Here is a 25,435-nt window from a genome sequence, read left to right as displayed (position 1 = left end):
GGCATATGCCCAGGCATTTCTGTGTTGTTTGCAGTGCATGCACTTCCACACACCGACATCCTTTCTCCTCACTTGGAAATCATCCTTTCCCTCTCTACTTGACTCTGCTCATCTCTAAAACCAGTGATAGCAACACTGGAGAAAAAGCTGTTATCCCCAGCTACATGGTGGGAATGTGCAAGATCTGCACTTTTATCTAAGACAAATGATCTGTACCCAAGTTTTGATCTGTTTAACTTTTATAAACTTCCATTTTTTATAGGGAAATTAAGGGGATGAAATATACCATTATTTCTTAAATTTAAAAACCCCTGCCTCTGGGGCACCTGGGTGGCTCAGTTGGTTAAGCAACTGCCTTCGGCTCAGGTCATGATCCTGGAATCCGGGGATCGAGTCCCGCATCGGGCTCCCTGCTCAGCAGGGAGTCTGCTTCTCCCTCTGACCCTATCCCCTCTCATGTGTTCTCTCTCTCTTTCTCTCTCTCAAATAAATAAAATCTTAAAAAAAAAAAAAAACCCTGCCTCTGTTAGAGAAAATGTTATCTGAGATAGCTATTACTTTTAATTTATGAAAGAGAAAACAGAGATCCAGAATTGGGATTTGAATGAAGTGTTCAAATGAAGTCCAAGGCTTTTCATAGAGCTGCTTCCCAGTACAGCATCATCTTTCTATGATGGTTCAGAAGACTGGCTGAGAACAAAAGAAAACTCTAGGCAATCTCACCTACTTCCACCACTTTTTTTAAAAATTTTTTTTAAGATTTTATTTATTTGAGAGAGAGAGAGCATGAGAGGGGGAGGGTCCGAGGGAGAAGCAGACTCCCTGCTGAGCAGGGAGCCCGATGCGGGACTCGATCCCGGGACTCCAGGATCATGACCTGAGCGGAAGGCAGTCGCTTAACCAACTGAGCCACCCAGGCACCCCTACTTCCACCACTTCTATTAGCCCCACACAACAGCTCTCAAGTCTATACATCTACCACACTGTTTGCCAAGATCAAGATGCATTTTTCTAGGGGCACCGGGGTGGTTCAGTCGTTAAGCGTATGCCTTCGGCTCAGGTCATGATCCCAGGGTCCTGGGATCGAGACCCGCATTGGGCTCCCTGCTCCGCGGGAGGTCTGCTTCTCCCTCTCCCAATCCCCCTGCTTGTGTGTTCCCTCTCTCACTGTGTCTCTCTGCCAAATAAATAAATAAAATTAAAAAAAAAAGATGCATCTTTCTAAGTATAACTTATTTACTAGAAACCTCCATCATAATGTCTCAAAGATACTTTAGACTGTCTCGCCTAAACCTACCCCCTTCTATTCTTAATAAAATTAACACCTAGAAATCATTCTACTTTCCCTTCTCTCTATCCCTTAGGCACACGATCAGTGAATGTCTGTCTCTCTTGCTCAAATCCAAATGCCCTTTCTTAGATTCCATTCCATTCAGACCCACTTTGTTCAGCATTGTTATAACAGCAATCCCGCCTCTAGTCTTATAATCCTTTTCAAAATTCATTTTCTATTCTACAACCAGACTGATATTTTTCAATGCAAATTCTGATGTTTTTTCCTGCTTAAGATCATCTAATGGTTCCCCCACTGCCAACAAAATAAAGTCCAAAGTCCTTAACATAACATATAAAGTTTCTCCATATCTGAAGGCTATAAAACGTTGTTAACAGCATAAATTCTAAAATAAGACTGTATGGACTCAGATTACAGCTCCACCGCCTACTACCTGTATGACCATAAGCAAATTAAATTCAGTTTCCTTACTTGCAGTAAATGAGATAATACACTTAGAAAAGTGCTTGGCACAGAGTAAGCACTCAAATAATAGCTACTACCTTTTTTACTCTGCCATGTACCAGCTCCTACAGCCTATCCACTCCTTTTCTCATCCCACATATACACAATACTGGAGCCTCAGCACTCCATTCAGTCTCTCAAACAGGAACCCTCATCTTCTATACCTCCACATCACTGCATACATATGATCTGGCCATCTTTTATCTACTGTGGTAAAACTGTACACAGCAGCAGAATTTCTTAAACTTTGCAAGTTATCAGAAGAAAAGATCACAAAGAAAGGCAAACTCAAAGATCAAATCATATTATTAAAAATTCTGGGGGGGCGCCTGGGTGGCTCAGTCAGTTAAGCATCTGACTTCAGCTCAGGTCATGATCCCAGGGTCCTGGGATGGGGCACTGCGCGGGGCTCCCCGCTCAGTGGGGAGTCTGCTTCTCCCTCTCCTTTTGCTCCTCCCTCCACTCATGTTCTCTCTCTCTCAAATACATACATAAAATCTTTAAAATAAATAAATAAATGTTTGATGTATTATTTAGTACAGCAATTATTAGTAAATACTTTTGATAAAGGGTTAGTATTATTAAGACCTGTGGTATAAGGCCTAAAATTATGTGTGCTTTGATATCTGGGGAAAACCAGGAAGGCCTTGAATGGCCTAACTGCAAGTTCCCATCCTCATTCTGCTCCTGCAGATAAGGTCCCCTAGTCAGACAACCTTCTTTATCACAGGGAAAAGGCACAGTTCCTGCTTATTCCTGAGGAGCAGGCTCCAGTTCCCTGCCAGTCTGCAGAATTATTCAAACAAGCCAATCACATCTTCCTGTGGCAACCTAAGAATCACTCCACCCTCATGATACTACAAAACTTGCATTCCATGGCCTCTGCTTGTTCACTCTATTCCCGAGTGCAACGTCCAAGTGGCCCCACATTGTGTGAGGTGTCCCTCTCTCCTGGGCTGTTGAGTATATGTAATTAATAAACTGCAGTTCATCTCATCTGTCCAGTGTCAGGTGTTGTGTATTCAACCATCCACATAACCCTAAGGTATAGGTGCCCCTCCCTCACCAACAGAATGAAGAGGAGGAGAATAAAGTAAGATCTGGGAAGCTCAAATTAAGATATGTAACTGAGGGGACTAAGAAGCAAGGAACTCAGTTATTTAAAAAATCTATTTTAAGCAAGCAAGCAAATAAGTTGAGATACAGTCCAAACCTTAGAAGGGAAAGAGAGAGATTCTTCAAAGATCTTTATTTTTATTTCAGACATAACTTTACAACTGTGGCTATCTAGTTTCCTATCCTCATATGGATTTGAAGGGAGGAGGGAAAGGTTGACAGTTGTACCTAGAACATTAAAAAAAAGGAAAGGTCTGAGCCAACCTGACAAAGGCTGAAGAAAACAAAGTTCCTTTATAGGAACAAAAAAAAATTTACAATCAAGTCCTGAAATTCAGGAGCTAATCAAACCTCTTGAAAAGAGAGCTCTAAAATTCTTAGTAAATAAATTTTTATCTAATAACGATAAACTTACAGATAAAAGCTGAAAATGATGATCAGGATTTTGAATCATAGGTAACATAGATTAAACATCTCAAAACCTCCAGACTTACTGCAACTCTACCAAGTGATCAAATAACTGAGAAAAGTCCTGTGGATGTGTTTAGTGGAGTAAAAGATGAATTAGAAACTCTTCCACAATTTTAGGCAATGTGCCTCTACTCTTTTCTACTGTGTGGCCTATGAAGAACTCTTTGCCAGATTCCCTATTAAATTAGTTCATTAAATAGTGAGAAATGGTCTTTCATAGAGAAAATTAGAAGACCTGAAAGTCAAATGGACTTCCTCAAAAATGAACACTGTGCCATCCTGGTACTCTTTTGAGACTCTGTTCAACCTTCTCTGGATCAGAATACTCACAAATGCCTGAAGAAAGGACACAGTTCAGTTACAATTCATTTTGATAAACATAGAAAACTGTCTCCTGCTTTCCACCAAGCACTACTTTCTCTTTGTGAATGTTGGCAGGTAGTCATTTAGGATCAGAGGTATCTCAGATTGCAGACAGTAAAAAAAGTATGTTAATGCTGGGATGCTGCCTGCCATGAACTGTTCCTCATGTGCTGCAGGCAAGAGCGGAGCTGATGATGCCCTTCCTACTCTGTAGAGCATGCCTATACTCTGGGCCTACAGAAAGAAATCAGTTTCTCCATACACTTTCCAATTTGATCAAGAGGCCAGATGATAAGCAAAGCAAATAATACTGATGAGTTGTGTGCCATTTGCACATCATGTTGGACCAACATGTGTAAAAACCAAACATTTACCACAGGGATGGGAAGAGATTAGTCACAATATCCAGAAAGATGACTACTCGTGGCTCAATACTGTGGAGCAGTGGTGCCTTACTTTTCTACAGAAGTTCTCAATTCCTTGGTTCTTTCAGCGTTGCAACAAATGAAAAGAGAATATAAGGCACATCTGGTGTAAGAAGTTATCATCAAAATCCTTGGTATCATGGCATGCACTGACCATCCAGATAAATATTTAAAAAGAGAGTACTGAATTGTTGCTCTTGGTCTTGGGTGATCAGAAAGATTACGTAATACAACACATCAAGTGTTTACACCAGCCTATGCTTCCTCGACTACAATCTTATCGACTGCAATCTTATCTTACATCTACACTGCGGAGTAAGACTGAAAAACTTCCCCGGAAAGGAGACAAAAGGAGGGAAAACTGGATGCACGTAAACTCCACAAGTAGCTTCTTTCTGCCTTGCAGTCCTCAATTCTGTCACTCTGCCTTAATGCTAGCGTGCCCCCTTCTCAAGCAAAGCCAAGCTTCATGGTGAAATGCCAGAGAGAGGTGACTAGATCCCTCTGGCCTATGTTGCCTGTTTAAGATGTGTCTATTATTGGAAGAGGTGAGCATTTGGCAGTGCTACTTCAGATTTATGATTATCTGCTAGAATATGAAGATACCACAGGGTGGGAGAGTTTACTACAGATAACTGTTGCCACAATTTACAGAAATCACTGGCAAAATTAATGTTAATCCAACAATCTATGTCTACGAATTCTCCAGATTTTTCTGATGCTTTTGCTGGATGTAGTAAATTGGCAAAAATTTTAAAAACACTAAGGTAAAACTTTAGTTCCAGGAGATTTTAAGACTGTCTGAAAAAGTCTTAAAAAAAAAAAGGGAGGAGGGCGCCTGGGTGGCTCAGTTGGTTAAGCGACTGCCTTCGGCTTGGGTCATGATCCTGGAGTCCTGGGATCGAGTCCCACATCGGGCTCCCTGCTGAGCAGGGAGTCTGCTTCTCCCTCTGACCCTCTTCCCTCTCGTGCTCTCTATCTCTCATTCTCTCTCTCTCAAATAAATAAATAAAATCTTTAAAAAAAAAGGGGGGGGGTAGCGCCTAGGTGGCTCAGTTGTTAAGCGCCTGCCTTCGGCTCAGGTCATGATCCAGGGTCCAGGGATCGAGCCCCGCATCAGGCTCCCTGCTCGGTAGGAAGCCTGCTTCTCCCTCTCCCATTCCCCCTGCTTGTGTTCCCTCTCTCACTATGTCTCTGTCAAATAAATAAATAAAATCTTTTAAAAAAAAAAAAAAAAAGGCAGGCAGTTGGAATCCTCACCAAAGCAACTATAAGAGTAAGCTGACAAAAATTTAATTTAAAATTTTTAAAGGTTTTATTTATTTATTCATGAGAGACAGAATGAGAGAGAGAGGCAGAGGGAGAAGCAGGCTCCCCACAGAGCAGGGAGCCCGATATGGGATTCGATCCCAGGACCCTGGGATCATGACCTGAGCTGAAGGCAGACGCTTAACCGTCTGAGCCACCCAGGCACCCTTAATTTAAATTTTTAATAAAGCCTTGAGCAACTGAAAAAAAGATGGGAAAGGAGACGAAAGTATAAAAAGCAGACAATGCAAGTGCATGGAAGCACATATATATACACACCACACAAATAGCTACCTGGAATCATTAAATTTAGAGGCAAAGAGCCCTGCATACCACAGAGCTGCATGGGAAAAGATCTACGCTAAAAATTATTTATCTTAAATTCAAATTTAACCAGTCATCTTACAATCTGAGAACCCTGCCAACATCCCCTTTAATTTCCATATTTTGGACATTACCCCACATAATTATCTCCTTCCTGATCAAGTCAGGAGAAAAGAAAGTTGAGATTCCCAAACCTAAATGTCTGTTAAATTTTGCTTGGAAAGCTTTTGAAAAAATAGATTCTCATGTTCTATTGCAGATCTACTGAATCCATCTCTGGAGCACTGAGACCTAGAAATCCGTACTTCACAAAATCTCCCCCAGGTGATTCTAACAGGTGCCAGATATTATACCTACTGCCGTAGAAGGGATTGTATATGTAAAATGTGAGGTGTTGATTCTCAGAAGAAAGGTATCATAGGTTTCACCTGATTCTTAAGGAATGCGATACCAAAAACAGTCACTGCCTTAGAGACTAGTAATAAAGTTAAAAAGAACTATCATGCATTTTCCCACTTCAACTACAAAATTACTTGACACTGGTCCACAATAGCTAAACTGTGGAAAGAGCCAAGATGTCCATCAACAGATGAATGGAAGAAGATGTGGTATATATACACAATGGAATATTATGCAGCCATCAAAAGGAATGAGATCTTGCCATTTGCAACGACATGGATGGAACTGGAGGGTGTTATGCTGAGTGAAATAAGTCAATCAGAGAAAGACATGTATCATATGACCTCACTGATATGAGGAATTCTTAATCTTAGGAAACAAACTGAGGGTTGCTGGAGTGGTGGGGGGTGGGAGGGAGGGGGTGGCTGAGTGATAGACATTGGGGAGGGTATGTGTTATGGCGAGTGCTGTGAATTGTGCAAGACTGTTGAATCACAGATCTGTACCTCTGAAACAAATAATGCAATATATGTTAAGAAAAAAAAAGATAGCAGGAGGGGAAGAATGAAGGGGGGGACATCGGAGGGGGAGACGAACCATGAGAGATGATGGACTCTGAAAAACAAACTGAGGGTTCTAGAGGGGAAGGGGTGGGGGGATGGGTTAGCCTGGTGATGGGTATTAAAGAGGGCACGTTCTGCGTGGAGCACTGGGTATTATGCACAAACAATGAATCATGGAACACTACATCAAAAACTAATGATGTAATGTATGGTAATTAACATAACAATAAAAATTAAAAAAAATTACTTGACACTGTCTCCTACAACTCTGTAAAAACTGCCCATGTCTTTTTGAGAGTTACAAGTAAAATAAAAATAAAAAAGACTTTTTTGTACTCTATCATATTTAAATAGTTTACGATGAAGTGATCACTACTGCATGTCTGTGTTCTAGACTAACTTATTTTGAATATTCTTAAAAGTGGTAATTTGCGGGACGCCTGGGTGGCTCAGTTGGTTAGGCGACTGCCTTCGGCTCGGGTCATGATCCTGGAGTCCCGGGATCGAGTCCCGCATCGGGCTCCCTGCTCAGCGGGGAGTCTGCTTCTCCCTCTGACCCTCTTCCCTCTCGTGCTCTCTGTCTCTCATTCTCTCTCTCTCAAATAAATAAATAAAATCTTTAAAAAAAAAAAGTGGTAATTTGCTTTGATAAGTTTTCCTTAAGAATTTTTTCCTTTATGGGCGCCTGGGTGGCTCAGTTGGTTAAGCGACTGCCTTCGGCTCAGGTCATGATCCTGGAGTCCCGGGATCGAGTCCCGCATCGGGCTCCCTGCTCAGCAGGGAGTCTGCTTCTCCCTCTGACCCCCTTCCCTCTCGTGCTTTCTATCTCTCATTCTCTCTCTCTCAAATAAATAAAATCTTTAAAAAAAAAAGAATTTTTTCCTTTATAACTATTACTTTGAATGGTAATTAAAAATGGAGCCACTGTCACTTAATCTAAAACTAGGTCATCTACTGAATTAAAAGCAGTTTTTCTTTAAATATGTTTTTACCATTTATTTAAGAGTAAAAAACCCATGAATCCAAAGTAGGCATTATCATTAACTAAAAAAGAAAAGTTATGTATAAACTATTATTTATCTCAAATTTTCAATTTCTTTCTCTCCCCCGAATCGTTCCCCTTAGTCTGTGAACTTTCCTAAATTTTTTCTATCTTAAAAAAAAAAAAAGTACTCCTGGAGCACCTGGGTGGCTCAGTCGTTAGGTGTCTGCCTTCGGCTAGGGTCATCATCCCGGAGTCCTGGGATCGAGCCCCACATCGGGCTCCCTCCTCAGTGGGAGCCTGCTTCTCCCTCTCTCTCTCCCCCTGCTTGTGTTCTTTCTCTAGCGTCTCTCTCTCTGTCAGTTAAATAAATAAAATCTTTATTAAAAAAAAGAAAAAAGTATTCCTAAACTAAATAGTAGGAAAAAATATGAGGCAGTAATGCCTATTCTTTCTCTTCTGTTTCATTACTAAATTTTTTCAAGAATAATTTATACTTATTGTCACATCTTACCTTTCTTTAGTCAAGACTTATTGAGCATCTAATACAGTGACACTCAACCCCAGTGGCACATTTATCGCATCTGGGAAGCTTTTTCTTCTTTTATCACAAGGGTACAAAGGCTCCAGGCCTCACCTGTAAGTGAAGCTTGTGCATCCGTATTTGTTTATACACTCTCCAGTTGATTCTAATGTGCAGCGAGAGTTGAAAACCACTAACATAATGTATGCCAGGCACTCTACTGGAATTACAAAGATGAGTAAGACACAGGACCTGCCCCTGAAGAACAAAGGAAGTAAGAAAATCAGGTAAACCTATTAAAATCGGGGGCGCCTGGGTGGCTCAGTCATTAAGCGACTGTCTTCGGCTCAGGTCATGATCCTGGAGTCCCAGGATCAAGGCCCACATCGGGCTCCCTGCTCAGCAGGGAGTCTGCTTCTCCCTCTGACCCTCTTCCCTCTCATGCTCTCTATCTCTCATTCTCTCTCTCTCAAATAAATAAAATCTTTAAAAAAAAAAGAGAGAGAGATTATGAAAAACTACATGCCAACAAACTGGACAACCTAGAAGAAATGGATAAATTCCTGCAAACACATAAATTACCAAAACTGAAACAGGGAGACAGAGAAAACTCAGACTGATAACCAGCAAAGAAACTGAATCAGTAATCAAAAAACTCCCAACACACAAAAGTCCGGGACCATATAGTTCCATAGGCAAATTCTATCAAACATTTAAAGAATTAACACCTATTCTCCTCAAACTATTCCATAAAATAGAAAAGGAAAACTTCCAAATACATTCTATGAGGCCAACATTACCCTGATACCAAAACCAGATAAAGACACCACAAAAAAAAAAAAAAAAAGAGAGAGAGAGAGAGAGGGAGTACAGGCCAGTATCTCTAATGAACAAAGATGCAAAAATCCTCAACAAAATACTAGCAAACTGAATCCAGCAATACATTAAAAAAAATCAGGGGCACCTGGGCGGCTCGGATGGTTAAGCGTCTGCCTTTGGCTCAGGTCATGATCCCTGGGTCCTGGGATCGAGCCCTACATCGGGCTCCCTGCAGGGAGCCTGCTTCTCCCTCTCCTTCTCCCTCTGCCTCTCCCCCGGCTCATGCTCTCTCTCTGTATCTTTGATTCTCAAATGAATAAATAAAATCTTTAAAAAAAAATCATTCATCACAATCAAGTGGGATTTATTCCAATCAAGTGGTTCAATATACACAAGTCAATCAATGTGATACATCACATTAATACATGAAAGGATAAGGACCATATGATCATTTCAATAGATGCAGAAAAAGCATTTGACAAAGTACAACTTCCATTCACAATAAAAACCCTCAACAAAGTAGGTTTAGAAGGAACACACCTCAACGTAATAAAGGCCATATACAAAAAACCTACAGATAACATCATCCTGAAAGGGGAAAAACTGAGAGCTTTTCTTCTATGGTCATGAACAAGATAGGATGACCACTCTCATCACTTTTGTTTAACATAGTCCTGGAAGTCCTAGCTGCAGCAATCAGACAAAAAGCATCCAAAAAGGTAAGGAAGAAGTAAAACGTTCACTATTTGCAGATGACATTATACTCTATATAGAAAACCCAGGGGCGCCTGGGTGGCTCAGTTGTAAAGTGTCTGCCTTCGGCTCAGGTCATGATCCCAGGGTCCTGGGATCCAGCCCCGTATCGGGCTCCCTGCTCCGCGGGAAGCCTGCTTCTCCCTCTCCCACTCCCCCTGCTTGTGTTCCCTCTCTCGCTGTGTCTCTCTCTGTCACATAAATAAAATCTTTAAAAAAAAAAAAGAAAACCCAAAGACTCCAGCAAAAAACTGCTAGACCTCATAAACAAATTCAGTAAAGTTGCAGAATACAAAATCAAAGTACAGAAATCTGTTGCATTTCTACACACCAATAATGAAGCAACAGAGAGAAATCAAGGAATCAATCCCAATTACAACTGCACCAAAAATAATAAGATACCCAGGATTAAACCTAACCAAAGAAGTGAAAGACCTCTACACTGAAAACTATAAAACACTGATGAAAGAGGGTACCAGGGTGGCTCAGTTAAGCATCAGATTCTTGGTTTTGGCTCAGGTCATGATCTCGACATGGTGAGATCCAGCCCCATGTCAGGCTCCTTGATTGGTGCAGAATCTGCTTGAGATTCTTTCCTCTCCCTCCCCCTTGCTCCTCCCCCTACCTCACGCATGGGCGCTCTCTCTCTCTAAAATAAATAAATAAAATCTAAAAACAACGATGAAATTGAAGATGACACAAAGAAACTGAAAGGCATTCCATGCTCATGGATTGGAAGAACAAATACTGTTAAAATTTCTATACCACACAAAGCAATCTAAATCTTTAATGCAATCCCTATCAAAATACCAACAGCGTTTTTCACAGAGCTAGAACAAACAATCCTAAAATTTTTTTGGAACCACAAAAGATCCCAAATAGCCAAAGCAATCTTGAAAAGCAAAGCTGGAGGAATCACAATTCTGGACTTCAAGTTATATCACAAAGCTGCAGTAATCAAAACAGTATGGTACTGGCACAAAAATAATAAAAAACCCACAAATGAACCCACAATTATGGTCAATTAATCTTTGACAAAGGATATCCAGTGAGAAAAAGTCTTTTCAACAAATGGTGTTGGAAATACTGGACAGCAACATGCAAAAGAATGAAACTGGGCCACTTTCTTACACCATACACAAAAATAAACTCAAAATGGACTAAAGACCTAAATGTGAGACCAGAAACCATAAAAATCCTAAAAGAACACAGGCAGCAACTTCTTTGATATCGGCTCTAACAACTTCTTTCTAGATAGGTCTCCTGAGGCTAGGGAAACAAAAGCAAAAATAAACTGTTGGGACATCAACATAAAAAGCTTCTGCAGAGCAAAGCAAACAATCAACAAAACTAAAAGGCAACCTGCAAAATGGGAGGAGATATCTGCAAATGACATATCTGATAAAGGGCTGCTATCCAAAACATATAAACAACTTATAAAACTCAACACTCATAAAATGAATAATCCAAAAAATGGGCAGAAGACATGAACAGATATTTTCCCAAAGAAAACATACAGATGGCCAGTAGACACATAAAAAGATGCTCAACCTCACTCATCATTAGGGAAATGCAAATCAAAACTACAATGAGGTATCACCTCACACCTGTCAAAATGGCTAAAATAAACAACACAAGAAACAACAGGTGTTGGCAAGGACGTGGATGTGCACTGTTGGTGGGAATGTAAACTGGTGTAGCCACTGTAGAAAGCAATATGGAGTTTCCCCAAAAATTTAAAAATAGAACTACCCTTTGACCAGCAGTTGTACTACTGGGTATTTATCCAAAGAAAACAAAAACACTAATTCAAAGGGATACATGCAACCCTATGTTTATTTTTTTTTTAATTTTATTTATTTATTTGAGAGAGAGAATGAGAGATAGAGAGCACGAGAGGGAAGAGGGTCAGGGGGAGAAGCAGACTCCCCACTGAGCGGGGAGCCCGATGCGGGATTCGATCCCAGGACTCCAGGATCATGACCTGAGCCGAAGGCAGTCGCTTAACCAACTGAGCCACCCAGGCGCCCGCAACCCTATGTTTATAGTAGCATTATCTATAATAGCCAAGTTATGAAAATAGCCCAAGTGTCCAATAGATTGACAAATGATAAAGAAAATATATAGGTATAAATGGAGCATTATTCAGCCATAAAAAGAATGAAATCTTGCCACTTGCAATGACATGGATGGAGCTAGAAAATATTATGCTAAGCAAAATAGGTCAGAGAAAGACAAATACCGTATGACTTAAATCATATGTGGAATTTAAGCAACAAAACAAAATGAGCAAAGGGAAAAAGAGAGAGAGGCAAACCAAGAAACAGACTCTTAACTATAGAGAACAAACTGATGGTTACCAGAAGGGAGGTGGGTGGAGAGATGGGTTAAATAAGTGATGGGGATTAGGAGTGCACTTGTGATGAGCACTGCGTGTTGTATGTTAGTATGAAATCACTATATTGTACATCTGAAACTAATACTACACTGTATGTTAAAACAACTTGAATTTAAAAAAAAACTTTAAAAAAAAGGCCACCAATGATCTTCCATCCACCACTTATCTGCACTAGTTTTCCCACCTATAAAATGGAGACAATAACATTACTCTGAAAATTGAGAGATTAATTAATGTAGTATAGATAGTGGCATACTGTAGATAAAATTTGTTTCCTATCCCTGTACCTTAAGTACAAAGGCTTTTCTCAAACCTATATTCTTTTTAATCTCTGCAATACTGGTACTGCTCCTTCTGGAAATTCTCTTCAAGTTCTGTGAAATGAGCACATACTCTGTGCTACATACACACTTCTACTTCAAGAATCAACCTGCACCTTTTCCTCTCCTTTTATTTTCTAAATAGTAGTATAGCCAAAAGTATATGCTCTCTGACCTCTCCTCTTTGCTATGTCAAGCTTCTCCTAAAAGTCTTATCCCATCTTGTGGCTTTAACCCACAAAGGAGGATTCCCAAATCTATATAAAATCTCTGGGCCTGACCATTCTCTCCAAGCTCCATTTCTACATTTCCCTATCTTCTAGGCATGTTCAAACAGATACCTGCTAGCATCTCAGACTCCGTGTAACTCAAATCAAACTCAACATTATTCCTCCCAGCAATCCATCTTCTTCCTGAATCCCCTAGTTGTCAGTGGTGGTACCACTTCCCAGTTACCCGGATTTTAGCATTCAGAGTTACCCTGATTCTCCCATTTCCCCTACATTCATTTACCAAGTCCTATTGATTCCAACTCTGAAATCTGTTAGCAATCATTTTCTTCTTCATGTCCTGTGAAACTACTTTAAGCCAGGTCTTAACACTTAACTCAGGTTCCCACCGTTCTTACTAGCTCCAATCTGTCTAGACCCCATGGCTCTCAACCAGGGACAATTCCGTCCTACAGGAAAACATTCTGATGACCGTGACTGGAGGGAAGGGGGTGCTACTGGCACCAGATGGGCCAAGGATGCTATTAAACATCCTACAATGCACAGAACAGCCCTCACAATGTTATCCGGCCCCAAATGTCAATAATGTTGAGGTTAGGGGCACCCGGATGGCTCAGTCGTTAAGCATCTGCCTTCGGCTCGGGTCATGGTCCCGAGGTCCTGGGATCGAGCCCCGCCTCGGGCTCCCTGCTGAGCAGGGAGCTTCTCCCTCTCCCACTCCGCCTGCTTGTGTTCCCTCTCTCACTGTCTCTCTCTGTCAAATAAATAAAACCTTAAAAAAAAAAATAATGTCGAGGTTAAGAAACCCTGTGCTATTTAACAGCACAGTTCATCTTTGCATCTTACTTGCAAAGTACCTGATATAACTCATACACTGTTTTGTTCCCAGCTTCCTATTTTTTCTGCCTGTGTTGTGCTCTCTGGCATGAGCTTGCACCCCAACTGATGTCTACCATCCTCCTAGGCAGAAGTAATTTTTCTGTCTTCTGAATTTCCATGAACTGACTACTTTTTGATGCTGTACCATATATACATACATATATATATATAAAATATATCTATGAATCTATAATCTTAACCTTGTGTCTATCAAACAGGTGATCAAATCACCAGTCTAAAACCTAGTCTATGGTATTATTACTGCTACTCACAAACACTGCAGTTCTCTTTTCCTCCCCTGAGCCCTCTGAAATTAGGTTTACAGATGAAACTTGCTTCAGCTAACTGAAACCTGGGCAGAAGTGTAGTGATCTCTACATTTAATGTGTGGTGGGGGAGGGAAAACTTCAAAAACCAGTGTGTTGGAGCACCTGGGTGGCTCAGTTGGTTAAGTATCTGACTCCTGATTTTGGCTCAGGTCATGACCTCTGGGTTGTGAGATAGAGCCCTGCTTATCTCACATAATATCTCACCTTCTTCCCCTGTCCCCTCCCCCCATAATAAATAAATAAATAAAACTTTTTAAAAAGAAAAATAAAAACCAGTGTGCTTGCTATTCACATTTCCTTCCCACTGCTGCCAGGACTGAGGAAAAAAGCTTAAGATTTGTTTTTGTTTTGATAAATATAACATGCTACATTTTGTAAACTTAAGGTGTACAGCATGTTACTTTGATACATTCATATATTGTAATATGACTGCCATTGAAGCAATACTTACCATTACTACTTTACATCATTATAGTATATACATTACATATATTATGTCTATATTCATTATACTGTACATTACATCTCTATGGCTTATGTACTACTTATTACAAATTTGTACCCTTAAATACCATCAATATTATCCCAACTTCTGTTTTTTTGGTGGTGTTTAAATCTTTTTTAGATTTCACATATAAGTGATATCATACAGTACTTGTCTTTTTCTGATTTATCTCACTTATTAGCATAATGCGGTCAAGGTCTTTCCATGTCATAAATAGCAAGATACTACCTTTGTTCATGGCTGAATAATATTCCACTGTGTACGCATAACACATCAAAAAGCCCAAGCTTACAACGAACTCCTCCAACAGCCTGAAACTCTATGTGACTTCACTGAGCAGGGCCCTTCCGGTGCTAACCCACATTAGACATATTATATAGAATGAGGAAATGCCATACAAAACTCCCTTCCCAAACCCACTCATGCTAAGATTTTAGGTTGTTAGTTGTTGCATTATATCCTTGTTTACCTTGACTCACAATCAATGTAAGGGACATAATTTAATGTACCACTAAAAAAGGGAAAATGCTACGATTAATATCATAAGCCATTAATTGTACAATGCAGCCTGATTCCCTTAAAACAGGGAAAATTGTGGTTACTGAAATAAATGAAGTATGATATATTTGGTAAATGAATAAATGTAGAGGTAGTTTTTGAAAATTATTTACACTCCTTGTTTACAGAAACACAGTGAACTAAAATGTGTAAGGAAAGTTCTATCATTAGGTTCACAGTGAAACACGTAAATAAATGTCCTAAGAGAAAGAATGTAGGGCGCCTGGGTGGCTCCCTAGGTTGGGCGACTGCCTTCGGCTCGGGTCGTGATCCCGGAGTCCTGGGATCGAGTCCCGCATCAGGCTCCCTGCTCAGCAGGGAGTCTGCTTCTCCCTCTGACCCTCTTCCCTCTCGTGTTCTCTATCTCTCATTCTCTCTCTCTCAAATAAATAAAATCTTAAAAAAAAAGAAAGAATGTGAAGATTGTACATCTAACCTTCAAAAAAAATTTGTGAAATTCTCCTTTTTTGACAACTATAGATGGTTCTATGGAACCCCTAATTTTTTCTGACGTGCAATAATCTTTTGCAGTAATTTACTGCTTCAGGCAATCAGGCTTTTAGGTCAGAGCACAGAACCGTATGTCAAGTTCTCCCATCACGCTTTTCAACTTTAAAAAATTACTTTGCACTCTGCTCTAAGTGTTTTTATATCCCATATTTTTACACTAAAATGCAATGTTCTGTGTATCTAACTATCCTTATTTTATGTAGAAATGGCTCCCAAAAGCACTGAACAAGTACCACTAATTTGCTTTAATGTGCAAAGTCTGAAAAACTCCACTAATGGTACAGCAACTATCAGGTTTCTGCTTGCTGTAGAATTTTTTATATTTTATTGGTGCAATGACAGAATTCATTCATCTACAGAATGAAATTAGGAATATTTTCTACATAAATAGCTTACTGGTTTAGTTTACTTTTTGGTTAACAAGAACACTAAATTTTACATTAATTATGATGGCAACTTGTATTACTTTCAAATAAGAACAAAATTTCTGAAACCAAATTATGATTGTGTAGTGAGGGAGAACTATATAAACTACTTATGAAGAATATTTAGCATGTGTAAATGATTTGAACCGTAGCCAATATCACCACTTGTACTTTAAAGAGCACCAAAAATTTCATTCGATTATCTAAAAAAAGCTGAAGTATTATTTAGAAATGAAAATTTAGGTACACTAAATTTTCCCTCAAAAACTTTACTTCAAATTCTACTTTTTTAAAAAAATATTTATTTACTTTATTAATTCGAAAGAGAGAGAGAGAGCACAAGCAGGAGGGGGAGAGGGAGAGAGAATCCCAGACTCCCCGCTGAGCGAGGAGCCAAACTCAATCTCAGGACCCTGCGATCACGACCTGAGTGGACACCAAGAGTCAGATGCTTAACCAACTGTGCCACCCAGGCACCCCATATGTTACTTCTACTTTTCATAAAACTATTTTTTAATTTTGTGAATTCACGATTCCTTTGTTCATTCACTCATTGAACCATTCTACTTATCACATGCAACATAATGACAGATGCTAAACATATTATTTCTGCACGTAGGAATTCCAATTGAACAAGAGAAAAAAAAGGCAGTTAGGCAGATAACTACTATGCAAAAAACTGTATTAATACTAATGGTATGTTGGGGCGCCTGGATGGCTCAGTGGGTTAAGTGTCTGCCTTCTGCTCAGGTCATAATCCCAGCATCCTGGGATCAAGCCCCACGTCAGGCTCTCTGCTCAGCAGGGAGCCTGGTTCTCCCTCTCCTTCTGCCTGCCACTCTGACTGCTTGTGCTGTCAAACAAATAAATAAAATCTGAAAAAAAAAATGCTAACAATATGTTATAGCCAGTCATGTGATCTGAGATAAATCTTGAGGGATGAGTAAGATTTTCATCTTTCAAAAAAGAAGATAGACCAGGAAGCAGTTCCAACACTCAAAGTGGATAAGAGGTCATCAGCAGAAAAAAAAAATACAATTTACTGTGTGTTTACTACATGCCAGATTCCATTTACATGTATCCCCACATTTCAGAGGAAACTGAGGCTGAGGTTACATACTTTATTTACCCAAGGCACTAGACATGGACTAGCATGTAGGTCTCCTTCAATTCACAGCATGATTAAATAACAGTGTATGTATTAGAGTCAGAACTCTTTAGGTAAGAATGGAATACAAGACCAAGAATACCATTTTCAAGAGTTGGGCTTCCTTGTAAAGGCAATGGAGGATCCAGCAACTAGAAGTTTGGGAGTACAAAAACAACATATTAAAACATGGCTCAGATACAGGAAATTGGAGGAATTAGTCTAGAGAGTTTATAACAAAGCCTAGCAGTGGCAAATACAAGGGAAAGACCAGCTGTGAGACATTCTTCTGACCCTACTTTTCCTCCCCTGGCTTTATTTCTTCCTTAACTATGTAGTCACAGAACAGGTACAATCAATTTGCATTCTGTTCATACAGTAAAATTTTGTTACTGAACAACAGTAGTTAACAACATAAATAACAACAATTAATTTAATAGTCTTGTCAACTGAGAGGTAATAAACTAAAAATTAATATAAATGGATTACCTTTTCACGCAAGAAATAAATTATTTGCATAAGACACATTTTGATGATAGGACTGACAAGATTCAGAAACAGACTGTAAGGTAGAGAGCTCAAGGAGAAAATTAAAATAAAGCTGCAGTTAACCTAGATGACAGCACGCCTGGGTGGCTCAGTCTTTAAGCATCTACCTCAGCTCAGGTCAGGATCCCAGGGTCCTGGGATCGAGCCCCGCATCGGACTCCGCTCAGCAGAGAGCCTGCTTCTCCCTCTCCCACTCCCCCTGCTTGTGTTCCCTCTCTTGCTGTCTCTCTGTCAAATAAACAAAATCCTAAAAACAAAAACAAAAAAACCTGGATGACTAGAATAATGGAAATAGAGAAATAAAGAGAAAAATGAGCAGGAAGATAGATTTCTGCCCCACTTTGTGTAGGGGGAAGGGGGAGGTTTATGAATTTACTTTTAGGAAGGTTCCATTTGAACATATCTCATTAACTGTCTCCTGTGAAAAGGACCAGCCAATAAATGTGTGACCAGTGCTCAAAAGAGAAGTCAGGACTCAGCTATGTACTTGAGACATTCACCAAGACATAAAAGATAAAGGTATGGAAATGGATCACTCTTATCACCAGGGAAAGGTAGGAGGGGTTATAGGGAAAAAAACCAAAAAGATCCTTTCCAACCAATAACTTCTTTAAGTGTCTTCCTTCTAGAGCTTCGGAGTGACTTCCCTCTGTAAGAGGGGGTGTGAAATGGAATAATGCTTCTGCTTTCAGCCTTATACTATAATTTCATACAATTTCAAATTCACAGAATTGCTTTAGTGTACAATGCAGCTGACCCCAGGAACGGAAAACATAAACTGTTTTTGGCCTAGAGTTTCTACGCTATGTAAAAAGATCTGTGGGACTGCTACAACAAATGAGTAACTTTAAAGAACTTCACTGTGCTTCTTCAGATAATATTATTTCCTATTAACCTAGTGGCCAAAGGTGAAAAGGTTATTAAATTTCATAGTGGTGGGGCGCCTGGGTGGCTCAGTCGTTAAGCGTCTGCCTTCGGCTCAGGTCATGATCTCAGGGTCCTGGGATCGAGCCCTGCATCAGGCTCCCTGCTCCGTGGGAAGCCTGCTTCTCCCTCTCCCACTCCCCCTGCCTGGGTTCTCTCTCTCACTGTGTCTCAGTCAAATAAATAAATAAAATCTTTAAAAAATAAAAAAATAAAAAATAAATTTCATAGTGGTACCCTCACAAAGCATGCAAAGATGTTACTCTAGATTAATTTCTAAAATGCTTCCTACCTTAGAGCATATATGAAACTATACCAGTAGCGTAAAATTTTTAAATGTGTTAAACAATAATAAACTTTGTTCCAAAATTATCAAACACAAATTAAATTTAGAGCCCAACACTATTTAATGTTAGGTATTTACAATTTTTATTAAAAACAAAAAGAACTATTGTTTCCCCTTTTTCAATATAGGCTAATAACAAATTAAAAACAAAGGTAAACCCAGAAAAGGGTCATATTATCAACTATTAAAGGAGCATAATGTCACAAGAGCACCAACTTTGGATTCAGACAAACAGGATTAAATACCATCTCTGCCACTTCTTACCTAGGTGTCCTTAGGTGAATCACTTAAAGCTTCTGAAACCTTATTTCACTTATCTGTGAAACTGCAATAATAAAATCCACCTCAAACTTACAACATATTAACGAATGTATCCTCTGAGCCACACAGATACAAAGTATGGGTACTATGTAAGTTAACAGCTTCACTTCTTCAGCTCTTCAACCAATAATGGAAATTCCAACAGCTTAAAAGTATTAAAAGCTTATTTTTGAAAATTACAAACAAGGGGGCAGAAAAAGTAACATGCTTTAAGTATTAGTTTAAAAAATACCACCTTTTAAAATTCTATTTCTGATTCTATTCCCAACCTACTCCCAAATTTATTAAAAGAAATTTCAGATAACTAAAGAGGCAGGACTGTTAGAATTTCACTTCCCCAGTTACTTGAATTTAACCCAGAAATTTAGTCAGTCTTCTTAAATTACTAAATATGGCAATGAAATACATATGAAAATATCTACAGAATAGTCTTACAAAACTCGAAACAAAAACAGAAACACCAAATTCCTTCAAATTTGAATTTTCAACTGGTAAGATTGGAGAGTAAGACACCCTCCCCCTCCCCCTTTACAGAGTTTAGTGCCCTGAGAATGCCAGATAATGAGGAATCTTGTCATCTCATTTTGAAAAAAAAATTAGCTATTTTAGGCCTTTATAACACAGGGCAGGACTATATGAACTCTCATACTGAGTACTCTCTTCAGCCAGATTCTAGCCACTTAAGCTACTACTCACTACTTAAGAAAAGGTAGACTAGGGCGCCTGGGTGGCTCAGTTGGTTAAGCGACTGCCTTCGGCTCAGGTCATGATCCTGGAGTCCCGGGATCGAGTCCCACATCGGGCTCCCCGCTGAGCGGGGAGTCTGCTTCTCCCTCTGACCCTTCCCCCTCTCATGCTCTCTCTCTCTCTCATTCTCTCTCCCAAATAAATAAAATCTTTAAAAAAAAAAAGTAGAATAAAAACATGACAATCCCTTTAAAAACTTTTTAGCACTAGTTTTAAACGTGTGTGCACGCGACTGAGTACATTTTCCGTTACCAACTCACGGTTATCTACCAATGTAACATATGTGAACACTACACAGCAACTGTTGTATATACAGGGATCTGCCTACCAGGTCTGTGAATTATGGAGAATCTTGTAGTTCTCCCCATCTTGTTATTTTATTATCACTTTCACCAAAGAGCACAGAGAAAAAAAAGGATTTCCAAAATTGAAGATGAGGCCGACTTCGACACATTCATATCGGGAAAGCAATAAAACATTACATTTCGGTGCAAGTTTATATCACATCACAGGATACAGAGCAGAAAGTTCCAATTGAAAATATCCTTAGGCTTACATCAGGATTTCTTAAACACCATAAGGTGTGTTTCATACATGGATGTACTGCTTTGGAACTTAAAAAAAAAAAAATGAATGCTGTGAAATTAAGAGTGGACACTTCGAAAACTGTAACCATCTTATTCACAGATTATATGTCAGTCACTTCTAAGTTTGTGAAACGTCAGAGTGCTTCCCGGAAAATACTTAAATTAGTAGGTTCCCCCCCTTCCCATGGGAATGGGCCCTCACAGTAGCCAAGGGAAAATGAAAGTAAGAGAACTAGTTCTATGATCAGATTTCTTATTTTAAATGCCTGATAATTTAAGTCGTTCATCTGGTTTCAACGCTGTTATAGCATCTAAGATACAGCAAAAAGAGTTGCACAATCTCCCCTCTTCAGAAGTCCTAGCAGAACCGTGGAGCGCCACCAAATCGGCCCCCAGAGGGGCTAGTGCCAACCATGGCCGAAAACAAGTATGGGGAGGGGGTCGTTTTATGAGCAACTCCGCTGCCTCCCAGGGAACACGGGAGCTGCAAAGCCTACAGCTAAAGCCCAAAAAAGAAAGAAAGAAAAAAAAAGGAGAGGGGGAGGGAGGGAGAGGACTTCCACCGCCAAAGGAAAAAAGCGTAGAGAACCAGAAAAGGAAGCATTTCGTTTCTGTGAGGAGGGAGTAAAAGGGAGAAGTGAAGGTCTGCTTCCTAAGCGATTTTTTTTCCCCTTACCCCTCACCCCGGCTGCAGTCTCCGGTCAGGCCATCGGGCTGAGCACCGCCCTTGGGCCGCTCCCAGGCCGGGACCGGACCCCTCTGCAGTCCCCAGACCCCGCGCAAGGCCCTTGCGGCCCAGGCGGAACGAGAGGGTCCCCAGCGGCCGCCGCCCTCCGCGCCCCCCGCCCCCGCCCGCCGCGCCAGGCGCCGCCGCCCGGCTCCCACTTCCTATTTTCAGAGCACACACCCTACAAGGAGCGGAGCGAGCAGGCCTGGCAAAGACCTGCCCCCGCGCGGGGCCTCGGGTGACTGACAGGGACAGGCACTAGGGCGCAGCGAGGAGAGAAGGAGGAAGGGCAGCCGAGGGCACAGACCAATGCCCTTCCCCGGCGGCCATACTCCGGGCTGATACGCCGGGGCTCTACTGGCTCCCCCACGACGGACTCCGCCGCCTCCGCAGCTCTTACCTTCTCCTCATCAGACAACTGCTCCTCCAGATCCGCCATTTTCCTTCTGGCGACAAACCGCGGTGGCGGCGGCGGCGGCAGCGGCCACCTGACTTCCCCCTTTCCGTGCGGTCCTCCGCGCCGCGCGCCCCCGCCAAAGGAGGGGCCCGCAGCCCAGGCCGCCGCGCACGCGCCCCGGGAGCCCCGCCTGCCTCTAACCGGCCCGTGGGGTCGGCACGCGGCTGTGCGCGTGCGCGGGAGGCTGGACGGCTTGGGAGGGGGGAGGAGTCACCTACCCCCGCCTGCTGCAGGCTTGTCAGCATCCTGAGTATAGGATTCTTTCTCCACAAGTGACCATATGGACCCGGTCTGCGACGAGTACATTCTGAGCCCTTGATTATGTTCCCATCAAGCCCTCAACTCTGCCAGCTAAAACATGAAAAAGCGTACGAATAGAAGCTTTTTAAACAATGTTTTTTTTAAATTACTAGAAAAATATTCAGTTTTTATTACAATATGTACACACAACCCAGCCCATAATTGGAAGATTGCTCTTGAAATATTCATGCATTCATTTAAGAAATATTTATTGGTCCTTTATTGTGTGCCGGGTACTACGTTAATCCCTGGGAATATACAACCATAAGTAAAAACCAGAGAAACCCCTGTTCTCAAGAGGCTCACTGTCTATTCCTTAAACAAACATTGAGCAGTTGGGGAAGGCACTGTACTATTGTAGGGGAATCCCAAGTTATGTTAGACATAGATCCTGCTCTTCTGCATTTAATTGCTAGATTAAATACAGAGAGCCCGGTAAAATTTGAATTTCAGATAAACAATGGATATATATTTCACATATAAGTATGTCCCATGAAGCATTTGAGATATACTAAAAAAGTGTTCATTGTTTTCAAATTGTATTGGAATCCATTACTTTTATTTGCAAAATCTGGGAAGCTTACTTGTGACACTTCAAGTTTAGCCAGAGAGTGAAGATGTAGTAAAAGCTGGATATATGAATTGATATGAATTGTCTAGGAATTTTGTTAAAAGACCTGATTCAGTAGGTCTGCCATGGGGCTGGAGAATCTGTATTTCCAACAAGCTCCCAGGTGATGCCAATGCTATAGGTTTGGGATCACACTTTTTAGCAAGGCCTTAGAATTTAAATAGGACTTAAGACTTTAATCATGATGTTGTACACCTAAAACTAAATCAATGTTATATGTCAACTATATCTCAATTTTAAAAATATTTTTTTAAAACTTCATTCAGTAGAAAATGAGAAACTGTTGACGTTTGAACAGTGACATGACATCAGAAACATGTCTAGCAAGATGAATCTGACAGCTGCAGGTAAATGACACATGTGAAAGTACCTTCCCCAGTTCAAGTCACTCTCTCTATATAAAACACTGTTGTTAAGTAATTTACTGAATGTTCATAGTGTGCGAATCCTTGTTTCTTGCAGATGGAAAGCAAACAGAAACCATGCTATTGAAAAGCTCATAGTCCATTCTGAGAGAGAACAGGAAGGGGATGCTTGCTGATACATGCAGGAAAAAGCAGGTGTCCTGTTGAGCATAAGTGCTGCAGAAAATATATGATAGAAATTAAGCCACACGGTTTGGCCAGGGACCTCACCGGATATAAATAAATATGTTCACTCTTTTACAATTTACACGTCATTGCTTCATTGATTTCTCACTGCAACCTCGTGAAGTAAGGTATTTATCAGCATTATTATACCCACGTTATAGGAGAACAAACTGAGGCTAAATATTTGTTCAAGTTTGTACTCAAGTGACTAAATTGATATTAGAACCCCCCCAGGCATCTTACTCTATATCCTGCGAAGTTTCCACTTTGAGATCTTTCTCCCGCTCTAAGGTCTAGGCACACTCCATCGGTAAAACTTACTGAAGGTGATTACTCTCCCATCCTATCAGTTTTAGTCACCACCACTTGCTGCATCAACTCTACTTCCGGTTTGTTTTTCCCTTCGTCTGTTTTTTGGTTTCTGTTTACCTAGCAACACCTAATATTAATGTGTACACAGTGGGTTCTCAGTACATGCTCTTGTTTGACTAATAGGCTGCTCTCTTCCTCTAGAAACCTCACCCAAATTTGGTAATGCTTTGCAATAATTTGTAACCTTGGTGATACTTTATATGTGGCTCTTCATAGTGACACAACCAGCAGTTATGTATAATTTCAGATAATTCTTTCAAAAGTCTCCCAATACCATCCTCTTGATACAGTTAAAAGAAATTATAGAATTCATGTACCCTAGGAATTCTGGGAAGATTTTAAGCTGTCACACAAAATAGATACAAATATGGAATAACCATTATATGACTACCAGTAGAAATATACGAGTATTCTTTTTTTTTTTTAAGATTTTATCTATTTATTTGACAAAGAGAGAGCATGAGCAGGATCCTGGGATCATGACCTGAACTAAAGGCAGACGTTTGACTGAGCCACCCAGGTGCCCCAAAATATGCTAGTTTTCTTGACAATCAGTTATTTTATGATGAAGAGAAAAGAAAATATTCTTTCTCCACACAATTCTACCTACTAAGTGAGAATTTCTATCTTTCTCATTTAATTTCTAAACTCACCTTTCTTCTATTTATTAGTGGTAATCTTTGCCTTCCAAATTAACTGAACCAGAACCTGATGTTTTTTAATTATTCCTTTTATAGTATTTGTTGTTACGTTACTTGTATGCTTCTTAATCTATTTTCCTGTGGATGTGCTCTGTGTCCTGAACTAATTTTAAGCTTATCAAGATCAGAAATTACCTAATTTCATAGAACCAAAATCTTAGAATACATCTAGTGCAAGCCTCTCATTTTACAGGTAAGTTGAGCCTTAGATAAATTACATGACTTGATAAAAATTGCACATCTAGCTGATATCATTTTAGAACCCAAGTGTCCTGATAGACTCATGTTCCTTTCTTGATCCTATTATATACATACATTATATATACATACATGTATAAGATATATATAAATATAGCTTGATCATGTAATGTGTAATAAGATGATAAATATTACTGACTGAGTGCTAAATGGTTGCACAGGATATCGACGTCTATAACATCACATTATTTAATCTCTGTACTGGAAAACTAGTATCTGTAGTTTAAAAGTGTGGCTTACCTCATTTCTGAGAGAAAAACTACCAGTGCTGCGGAGCCTGGGTGGCTCAGTCGTTAAGCATCTGCCTTCGGCTCAGGTCATGATCCCAGGGTCCTGGGATGGAGCCCCGCATCAGGCTCTCTGCTCTTCAGGAAGCCTGCTTCTCCCCCTCCCGCTCCCCTTGCTTGTGTTCCCTCTCTCGCTGTGTCTCTCTCTGTCAAATAAATAAATAGAATCTTAAAAAAAAAGAAAGAAAGAAAAACTACCAGTGTTGGACAGCTAATATTTGGCTGTTTGTTACTCTCTCATGATCAATGAATACAACTGGTTTCAGATAATGTCCTTTATGGCAGTAGAAAAGTGTCAAAAATCATATTTTAAAAGTAATTGCCTTTCTAAATCAATTGCCTAAACTATTGATTACTTGTAGTTGAGTGTGTCCTACCTATAGTCCACTTCCTCAGCTACATTTGAGAAGGCTCCCACAACTGGCACCCTTGGAGAAATCTGACATGGATCATTCCAGAGGTATCAAGGAATTATTGAAGAAGCTCATTTTTA

General features: G+C 40.3%; 1 protein-coding gene and 1 pseudogene across 1 annotated transcript in view; one reads left to right on the top strand and one right to left on the bottom strand.

The window, feature by feature from the left end:
• Positions 1–21,970, bottom strand: part of CAPZA2 (capping actin protein of muscle Z-line subunit alpha 2) — a 64,133-nt gene extending 42,163 nt beyond the window's left edge. Inside the window, exon 1 of the mRNA XM_025873213.2 lies at positions 21,747–21,970. Within this exon, the coding sequence (XP_025728998.1) occupies positions 21,747–21,785 (39 nt within the window). The 5' untranslated portion in view covers positions 21,786–21,970. The remainder of the gene's footprint in view (positions 1–21,746) is intronic.
• On the top strand, positions 1,695–21,588 carry LOC112825278 (RAB11-binding protein RELCH-like; annotated as a pseudogene).
• Positions 21,971–25,435: the final 3,465 nt, after the last annotated feature.

This window comes from Callorhinus ursinus, unplaced genomic scaffold, assembly GCF_003265705.2.
Source record: "Callorhinus ursinus isolate GAN/ISIS: 27379988/994484 unplaced genomic scaffold, GSC_fseal_2.0 scaffold12, whole genome shotgun sequence".
NCBI lineage: Eukaryota > Metazoa > Chordata > Mammalia > Carnivora > Otariidae > Callorhinus > Callorhinus ursinus.
This window is presented reverse-complemented; position numbering and strand designations above follow the sequence as displayed.